The 10,212-nt window shown below is 36.8% G+C and overlaps 1 protein-coding gene across 1 annotated transcript in view; it reads left to right on the plus strand.

Moving 5' to 3' along the window:
- The window catches only part of RIMKLA (ribosomal modification protein rimK like family member A), a 39,465-nt gene that overhangs the window by 12,938 nt on the left and 16,315 nt on the right, over positions 1-10,212 (plus strand). Inside the window, exons 2-4 of the mRNA XM_072425861.1 lie at positions 2,015-2,245; positions 5,187-5,273; positions 8,425-8,628. Of these exons, the coding sequence (XP_072281962.1) occupies positions 2,015-2,245; positions 5,187-5,273; positions 8,425-8,628 (522 nt within the window). The remainder of the gene's footprint in view (positions 1-2,014; positions 2,246-5,186; positions 5,274-8,424; positions 8,629-10,212) is intronic.

The following is a 10,212-nucleotide window of genomic DNA, read 5'->3' on the forward strand; positions in this document are numbered from 1 at the left end:
GTGCCTCTCCTATATATCCTTAGAATCCTGATGGATGAATGAAACACCAATCCTCGTTGAGTGCCAAAGCTTTTACGAATCATTTATGTACATCAATATAGAAATATACCGAAATCCTCTTTAAGGCTTAAGGAGGTAAGATACCTCATACAATTTGTATAAATACATGAAAAATATTTTGTAAAACTACTTTATACTATACTGTTATATTGATTATTTAATCCATTCATATCTAGCACTAACTTGAGCAAGGTTTTCAACCTTTACCTTGCCACATTAATCATCACGCATGTTTGTGTCTTTTATGATCTCCCATGGGTACGTAAGTAACTATATTCCTTTCTTGTATACACAAATAATCTGTTACTTTTTATATCATACAAATATTTTGAATGCTATATACCTACATCTATGTATGTAAATATATACAAATATATACAACCTAATGAACATCTGTATATATATATATATATATATATATTCACTTGAATTTAGGTACTTACCTGATTTGACTTACTGATTTTCTATACATATTTAGACCGTAAAGTACGTACAAAAGATATCCCTGAGGAAGCCTAATGGTTGCAAAACGCGTCAAATTTTTACACAAACTCTATACGTTCGGGACTTTTGCGGTTCTTTACACATTTATTTGTTTGATGACATAGAAGTACTGTGTCTAGTATATATTACCTAGGTCCTGTAAAGTGTTAACAGGACCAAGGTAAAATACCTGATTGCGTTATGTAAATATTTTTCTTTGATACTACGTAACAAATACACATATATATTATTTCATACAATCCCTAAGCTGTTAACTTCATTCTTTTTCTCCTTTTATACATTATATATATTTGCTTAATGAGGAGGCTCAACATATAAAGTTATTAGTGAATAGAGGGGAATACTCTTAATGAACCTACTTTTGTATAGTGAAAACTTCAGGATATAACAAGAAAAATAAATGTAACATAGAGTATCCTAGTCTACCATCAGCTATACGCTTAGTGGCTCATTCAAATGAAATCCCAGTGCCAGTTTTCGTTACACTACCCTCTCTTGAAGAACATGATTATGGTGATGAACTAGGTGATAACGATGGTGGAGTTTGAAATTGAAGAGGACTCCGTTTCTAAGAGATTTGATCACCATGAGTGGAGTGATTTTTGGCCTATTGAAGAAGGCTTCAGAACTCCTAGCATCAGGACTGTGTGAGAAAAACTTGCTTGAAAAAGGAACAAAGGTATCATACTATCATACTTTCGATGGACCATATCTCTTAGGAACGAATACCTCTGCCCTCCTTAACAAGGGCTTTCCCTCTTAGGAACCAAATCCATTTGAAATAACTTTTACTCTTAGGAACCAAATCGCTCTGTCCTTTTTATGGAAGGGTTGTCTGTTTTAGGAACCAAATACCTCTGTCTCTTTTTCCTACATAGTTGTTCTTCTTTTCAATATTTTCAAAAAGAAAATATGAGAATATATACAATAGAGACAAAAAAAACACACAAAAAGGCAAAAAAAATCATAAATGTAGAAATAAAAATAAAATATTGCAGAATATACATAGAAACTTTATAGATGTTCTTCTTTTTGGTTTGATGTAAAAATTTACAAAAATATCTTCTATTCAAAAAATAAAATGTAAAAAAGTATTTCTGGGTTTAAACAATATTTTTTTTCTATTAGTAGGTCTATTCCTTCTTCATAGCAAAGACTCGTCTGATATTCTTGTGGCTTTTCACTTCTCCACCAATGCCCTTTATACAGTATTTTGTGGAACTAGGGATGTATGAGAATGTTTTATGGCTCAACTGTGTAAACATGGCTGCTTCTATTCACCTTCAGAGAAGCATGGTACAAGGCAGGAGCACAATTTGGAGATTATTGCTACTCCTAATAATTTCCTCAAGCAATATTCACATCTAAATACAAATTCACATGAAAACTACATTCTGATTTCTTTAATTGGGTCACATTTTCCTTCATCTGTCCTTTTGTTCTGTTTCAGGCTTGCAGATTGATCAGAAGACAGTGACCTCTTACCCTCAGGTGATACTGGTCCGGGTCCCAACTCCTACAGTCCAGTCCGATAGTGATATAACAGTTCTGCGACACCTTGAGAAATTGGGCTGCCGTCTAGTGAATCGTCCTCAAGCTATTCTAAATTGCATAAACAAATTCTGGACGTTTCAGGAGTTAGCTAATCATGGAATTCCTCTGCCGGATACCTTTTCTTATGGTGGGTTCCCTCCTCAGGTCTGGATTATGTTCATATGTATCACTGGTTTGGACTTTTTGGTATGTGTTAAAGTATATTTTGTATTCACAAAAAAGGCAGATAATAACAATATATATATCACTGCAGAAAGATTTACTGATCTCTACCTATTAAAAGAACTGCTATTGTGTCATTGCTTGCTCCATCTCCTCTATTTTGCCATACAACATGCATGCTTAATATGAATGTATATGTTAGCTCAGGCATAGGTTATACAAAGGAATCATTTGCCAGGAATTGTCTGATCTCAATAACATGAGATGAGCAGATCTTTATAGGTTGACAAATTCCTGTTTGAACGTCGATGAACAGCGATAAAACCTTCGCATTCTTGGGGATGGTGGGGAGGGGAGAGGCTAATAGGTAAAAACATCGGAAGATGGGCCCAGCTATAAAGCATCATATACCAATAAAAAAAGCATACTATACAGAGGGGAAAGGGTTTTTTCAAGCAGCTTTGAGGGCAATATTAAAAACACAAACCCTAATAATAATAGTACAAAATACGCAAAAACAGTCTTAGCCACTGAATGCACTGGCAGGTCATATTTGGCTTTTCCTTTTACAATTTTTTGGCTAACATATAGCAGAAGCACTTATCCTAATCATTTCAATTTGAAAATAATAACATAACCAGTAGTAGGGCAGTATGATTTACGAATATTAGAACTAACTTTTTTTTTGGCTATATATATAATGGATCGGGTAAATGTTAGAGATCTAACATTTAGGGGGATCTCAAATAAGAGCCATCCTGCGAATAAAAGGCAGCTTCAAGAACAGGTGAACTGTAATGACTCCATTCCATTCCAAACCTAAAAGATGCTTTATTCACATAAAATACAAATCATAAAAACCCCTAAAATACCACCGCTCAAGAAACAGTAACTTACAGTAACTGCTGATCTTAAGTCAACCATGAAACAAAATAGACACAAAAGCCCTCAATAAAAATGAAAAACATAGTACAGGGTTTGTTGTCAAAAGCGCTCAACATCAAAGTACATTTTCTTACTGACTCTTCCTATGTAATTTGTCAGTTTTTTTTCTTCTTTCCCTATACCAGCTTTTAGTACATTTTCACTATTGACACATGGTAATGGGGAACCGAAACCTCATCCCTACATGTAATGGAACAAGGTCCTCTGGCAAGATGAAGATATTGATGTGCAACCCAGACAGAAAGAGCATATACATCTACATATAGTTTCCAGACATAAATGATAGTCATGTATTTCAGTACCGGGGTTTCTTTTGGCCCAGGGACAACCAATGAATATGACAACATTGGCAGTGGGACTTTGGTGATTACAGTGTAATTTACAGGTCTGAGCTGTCAATTTGACAGCCACATTCTGCACAATGCAGGAGAAAACTAAATTAAAGGAGGCAGGATAGGCTCATACACTATGAGAAGACTAGGCCTTATAATTAGATTTTTTATTCACCCCAAGGGTTGAGGGCAGACCCTAGGCCACACAAGTTCTTTAACACTATCCTCATAAAACTATGTTTTTAGCTAACTAGCTTTGTACACCAAGTCATCCAGGAATAGAAAACAGCCTACTCCAAGTTGTCTTCGCAAAGTTAAAAGTGCACAATTGTCCAAATTTTATTTGTATGTTGTAATATGAACAGCACCCATTATTGTAAATACCTGAATTTGAAGGAATGTCTACATTTTTTGACCATATAGTCCAGTCAGACAATACACAATTATTAATATCCCCCTTGCCATATATTTCTCACAGTGTATTTCTTGAGGTCACCCTACCTGTAGTCTATGCTCCAGGGAAGTATCTTCCTTTGTATTCCATTTGTTGTCCAACACCACCATTCCTGCGTTGATGAGGTTCAGGTCATTGGGTGATGTTCCAATTCAGAATAGTGATGCTCCTAAACCCCAGTAATTGAGCTACCCTCCCAAATGTCATTTATCTACAAGTATATTCTTTCTTTGGGAGAGAATAATATTTTTTCCAACACATGCAAGTGAATAGCCATCAATATAGACTGTTCATAACCAAATTATCATTGTCCTGGTCTCACCCATGCATTATAGTCTCCATAGACTACTGTGGCATTGTGTCCACTTGCCTTGGGACATACCTCTATAGAAGTTTACGGAGCTGTAATGTGAAGGCATGACCATAACAGTGCATCCTTAGCAGATAGATGATACCACATTCTTGGTATGGACTGTAAAAAGGATACAGTGGTGGTTCACCCCCACTCGAATTGGACAGTAAAGGAGAAGTAGGAGACTAATAAGGTCAAAAAGGTCCTAATATTCCTTTATCTGTCAGATTTTGTCTTCGGGCTATTCTGTGTCGCCCACCCTTATCTTTCTCATGAGAACACACGGCTGGGATGAATTCACTGCACATATGGGACCTTCTAACTATTGCCCAGAGGAACCAATGAGATTTCAGATTACATATTCCCAATAAAGGTTGTGCAATAAAAAACTGAAACTTGATTGGATTTTTTAGGATGAAGTCAAATTTCTCCACTGGTCTAGTTTTTTTGTGTTTTGACTATTGATTACAGGGTTAGGTAAATGGTGGGGGCAACACTTTGCCTAGAAATGGGCTTTAAGTGCTTCTTAAGTGTTCTTGCATCTTGATGCATTAGGGATAAGTGGTAGTATGTAAAGAAAAAAAAAAGAAACCTGCAGGTACTGCCCATAAGGGTTCTTTCAGGCCAAGACATGCCAACAAAAATGGCACCTGGAATTGAACCGGCTACAAATGACATAAGGTTCTTGTCCATTCCTCCTTTGTAAATTCCAATTAAATAAGTACTATAGGGTTTATAGGAAGGGATACAAAAGTACCAAGGTGGACATGTTTATATTCCTGTTTTTTTCTTGTATTAACATTTTGTTTTTGTAATATTTTAGGTGGCCATGATGAATTTTCAAAAATGATAGTTGCTGCAGAGCCCCTTGGGTATCCCGTGGTTGTGAAGAACACTCGAGGGCATCAAGGTATTTCCTTTTTTTTATTTTAGAATAACTTTATATTCGAGACCAGTATATAGTACAAGTCTAAGAATATTTTTAAACATGTGTAAATATATACTTTTTAAACATGAAGTAAATATATGGAATCTGAAGAAGATAAATACATTTGTCTATACAGTCCTTTAATCTGGCACCCCATTGCACAATACCCAGATGCTCAAAGTTCAGTGAAATATTAACAAAGACTGCTCACAAAAATACAACCAAATTGGACAATATTGGAACAGCATGGAGGTTCATCCATCCGATCTGTTGGAATGTTCATTTTTAATGCATGTCTATTACAGCAGAGACCAATTGACTGCTAGTGCTGGTCCTCCTGTTCACAGTCTGAATTAAGTCACAGGGAGCTGATTTCAAGACATTCAGACAATTCAGGTACTTACATTAGTTGCATTTACTTAGCTGAAAAATATTTGCTTCTATACTAGCTACATAACTCATCAAGGTTTATGGCAAGCAGATCATTTTTTTGGAATATACACATACAAAATACACATATTATACGTCTGGTTACAGACCCAGTCCCCCGGAATCTAAATAAACATTATTTTGCTTCATTTGAAATATGTTTGCAACAAAAAGCATAACTAAAAATGAAAGGGCCCCCAGGAGAACTTTGTATGGGAACTCTAAATGATCCTCAGCCTCCCCCAACCCAGCACATGGGGGATTCGCCTGTGAAAGCCAAGGGTGCAGCCAATGTGTCTCACCTGACAATTATTACGCTACTTTACATCTCTGCTGGAAACAGCTGGAAGCTATTATCCTCGAATCCTCTCTTTCCTGCCTTCTGGGCAATGGAGAAGGCAAGGAAGAGAAGATGTGAGGACAGCAGCCTGTACCCACCAACGTTGCCAAAGACGTGGAACAGCACAGGAAAGCTTGGCACATAAAAGTGACTCTGGCACCTTCTTGCCACAGGTCCCCTCATGTCACTATGCCTTTTTCTATGCTTGTGAGCAAATTTTTGTATCCAATGAGTAGCACAGATAACAGTTCATAGACTGTTTTTGAGCAACGTTGCATTCATACAGTGCTATGACAAGGTCCTTTAGTATCCAAGACAAAAGGCCTATGTGCACCTTTTAGCAAAATAACTTGCAGCTTCTGCCATTTTGCACCCCTCCTGCTGAAGCACCCAAAATGTTCACCTTTCTTCCTTTGGCCTGGCTCTGTAGATGCAATTAAAGTTTATTTGAGTTGCAGTCAAAACAAGACAAACACGGCCATTTTAAGTGTCATTCAATTGACCAGTGTTGAATTTTAATGAAAAATTATCTGCTTGACAAGCACACCTTTCTACCAGTGCTTCTCACCGAGTTTTGTAATATCCCTTTGTGTACAATTCTTTATTTGAAGTTTATCTTACCAGTTAACCAGGTTAATAAAAATTGTAAAGGGAGCTCCAAGTTCTGATAATGTGTAATGATAGATGTTGTTATTTTAAGATATACCATGGAGATGAGTCATGGACAAATAAGTTATTTTCAACAGCGATGAGTCACCAGCCATACAATAACAGGAGATATAATCTCTTCGTTCAGCTCCCGTGTTACGGTTGCTTCCACTGTGACTGGCACATAAGAATAACTGAAAAAACATGGACTCTGAAGAGAGTAATACAATTCTCCATTGATAAAATTATAACTGAGAGTGCACAGCAGCTGTTACAAAACTGGAAAAGAGGTCAACAAGTCGGGTCCCCTGGGAGTTATATAGTATGTGAAATGGGAAGTGGAGAGCAGTTAGGTCTGAGATAATGAAAAATAAGACTAATGTAGCTTCCTTCTCATTTTTAGATACTGTGACATACCCATGATGTAGGGACCTTTGAGTATTTTCCTAGAAGTTTAGGCCTCCCCCTTTCTTGGATAGAGTTCTATCAAAAGTGGTGCACAAAAATCATTCTCAAAGGAAATTTGAAACTAAAAGGTTGATTAGCAAAAAATAAAGCAGAATGGTGAGTGGAAGAATGAAATGAAAGAAATGAAATGAAAGAAATGGCACTTGAGCATTCAATATCAGGGTTCAAGACATGTGAAGCTAGACTGCATGGGATTGTGGGGGTGGTCATGGCCTCTGTCAGGCTCAAATAGTAATTGGAAGTGCATTAGAGCAGTGTTTCTCAACCAGGTTTCTGTGGAGCCTCAGGGTTCTTCCACAGGTTGCTAGGGGTTCATTGAGCAAGGAGCAGGTTGTGCCTTTCGGGTCAGATTACCTGACTTTTTACCCACAATATACAGATCTTAAGCTTAAGCTCCCCTGAGGAAGCCTAGAAAGGCGAAACACGTTGGGACCGCATAAGAGGTTTACAGTTAATAGCTAGGAACACCACTGTCTAGTGAAATATATCTTGGTCGGTAAAAAATTTGAGTCACCAGACCGAATATACATTTTCTATTACGTGTGTACAACAGTTATGTATTACTTTGGTTTTATACTAATACATAATTAATCTTTCAACCAAAAACCTCTTTCTTTCTCTTGTATTTCTTGTGTATTGTAAACACATATAGAGGTAGCTCAATACTTACTTGAAAAGGAGGACTAGTAACACCCTTACTATATCTGTAGGGGTGACAGGCTTCCCACTGGCCAACAATGTAAGAAGCATTCTTCCCAGTGACCACCACACTAAATTAGCTGTAGCTGTAGATATAGAAGTATTTCCCTGAATACCTGAAAGTTATTTCAAGGTATTCCCCCATGGTGAAAAAGCCTAGAAACATTGTATTAGATTGTCGTCTGGCCCATATGAAGTTTGTAGGGCCCCACAGTGCCCAATTTTCTTGTCGTCTCAGATCCTCCATACCTGAGGCCTGAACAGTCAGCTGTTGAACCAAACTTCCCCGTCTCTTTCTAAACTATGAAAGCTGCCATTGATAATTGAGTTTTTGAAGGTGCAAGCCTTGAGGCTTTTATCCTCATCATGGCATTTCTGACCATTTAAAACTACCATGTCCATTGGGAAGAATTGCATTCTTGTAATAAAGGAGTCTCCCTGTCTATCTGTCCTGTGTGTTGAAATGCCACTTATGTCCTTACTAGTTATACTAGAACTTGCATCTATTCCTATTTGTCCATATAACATTCAATTTTGTTTTTTCTGCAGGTAAAGCAGTGTTTCTTGCTCGGGATAAACATCATCTGCTGGACATATCTCACCTGGTACGCCATGATGCCCCATATCTCTTTCAGAAGTATGTAAAGGAATCACATGGGAAAGATGTACGTGTGGTAATTGTTGGTGACCAAGTGATCGGATCCATGCTCCGCTGTTCTACAGATGGCAGAATGCAGAGCAACTGCTGCTTAGGTAAGTGGAGACCAATGTCACTGGGGTTCAGGGGACTTTTACCACCTCTATCTCTAGGAAAATTATTGAGGGAGCAATTTGGTGCTTTTATTTAAAATAGAAATATATCCAAGCACTAGTTGATGTTCGTGCTTGTGCAGTGATGCAAGAACATTAACGTGGGTTATGCCATTTTGAATGAACTGTCAATACACCTATTGCTACAAAAACCACACATGAACCACACATGCTGTGCAGATGGGTCGTCTTAGTATGCTGGTGTGACATTCAGAATAAATTACAACCCAGAACATCAATGGAGTACAGTAGTGTGAACATAAAATCATTTACAGGTTTTAATGTGTTACCATAAATAAAATTTAATTTCAATATTTTAAAATGCTGAGCTTTTAAAAAATGATCTGCTATAAGGGTCCTTGCTTGGGAACTTCCAGATAGCAATGCTATGTCTTTGAAGAAGAAAAATACGGGACTTTAACGGCAGTGGATTTATAAAAAGTTATCATATACCTTTTATTTCCTTCATTAAGAAACAACACATTTGGTGTCACAGAGGATAGCGGTTCTTCTTACGATTTAAGTGCAAGTCCGTTGGATGGAATCATATGATTAAATCTAGTTTTTGGAGATAATTATTTATTATCACTCCATAATGGAGTGAGTATTACCAATAATATCTGGAGAAGTACTAAATATCGTTGTGGAGAACATATATGGGACACTGCCATCTCTCTGTGTGTTGTGATTTTAATTCTGCCTTTTGCCTACCTTCATACCAAGAGAGTAAGCATACTGCAACAAGTTTTGTGCTGATACACCTACTAGATGTACCAATTACATCCCTGAAGAAGCGGACACAGTCTACGAAATACGTTGGATGAGCTTATCATATGTAATATGTACAATGTATCTAGCGCATGTATGCTAACAATGTTGATTAATTCTTTCTGAAACTTGGTATAAGGGAAGAGGCATGTATATTTTTTACCTGTTGTTTCCTAATGAAGGAAATAAAAGGTATATGATAACTTTTTATAAATCCACTGCCATTAAAGTCCCCTTTTTTTCTTGTTCTTGTATTCTTCAATGTATATTGGGGATGTTGACAGGATTACAAATGTTAGAAGACCAGACAATATTAATGATAAAAAATGCTATGTCTTTGTTACTGCATCCTCACCCTGCCTAGTGGGCTTCTGATGAGACCTACTGGTTTCAGTACACATGGTCTACTGTTGTCACCATCAGGAAAACCCATCCTTGAGAAATTCCAAGCATGTTGAAAGCCCGTGTCTGCAAAAACGGTGCAGGAGACCACCAGCACTGAGATACTGCAAAGGATACAAATACATAAACTGAACGTATGCATACAATATATGCCCTAATAAATAATATTTTTTGTAATAGCTTAAACTGCTAAATTTTGCAAATCCGAAAAGGTCAAGCTAAGCTCTTCTTTCCATTTTACATTTAAATAAATAGAGATTTCATCCTTACAAAAAAAAATTTGGATGAAAGTTTAATGCAATAGAACATTTAATAGTTAATTATATATATATATATATATATATATGTATATATATA

Source organism: Pyxicephalus adspersus, chromosome 11, assembly GCF_032062135.1.
Source record: "Pyxicephalus adspersus chromosome 11, UCB_Pads_2.0, whole genome shotgun sequence".
In the NCBI taxonomy this organism is placed as follows: Eukaryota; Metazoa; Chordata; class Amphibia; order Anura; family Pyxicephalidae; genus Pyxicephalus; species Pyxicephalus adspersus.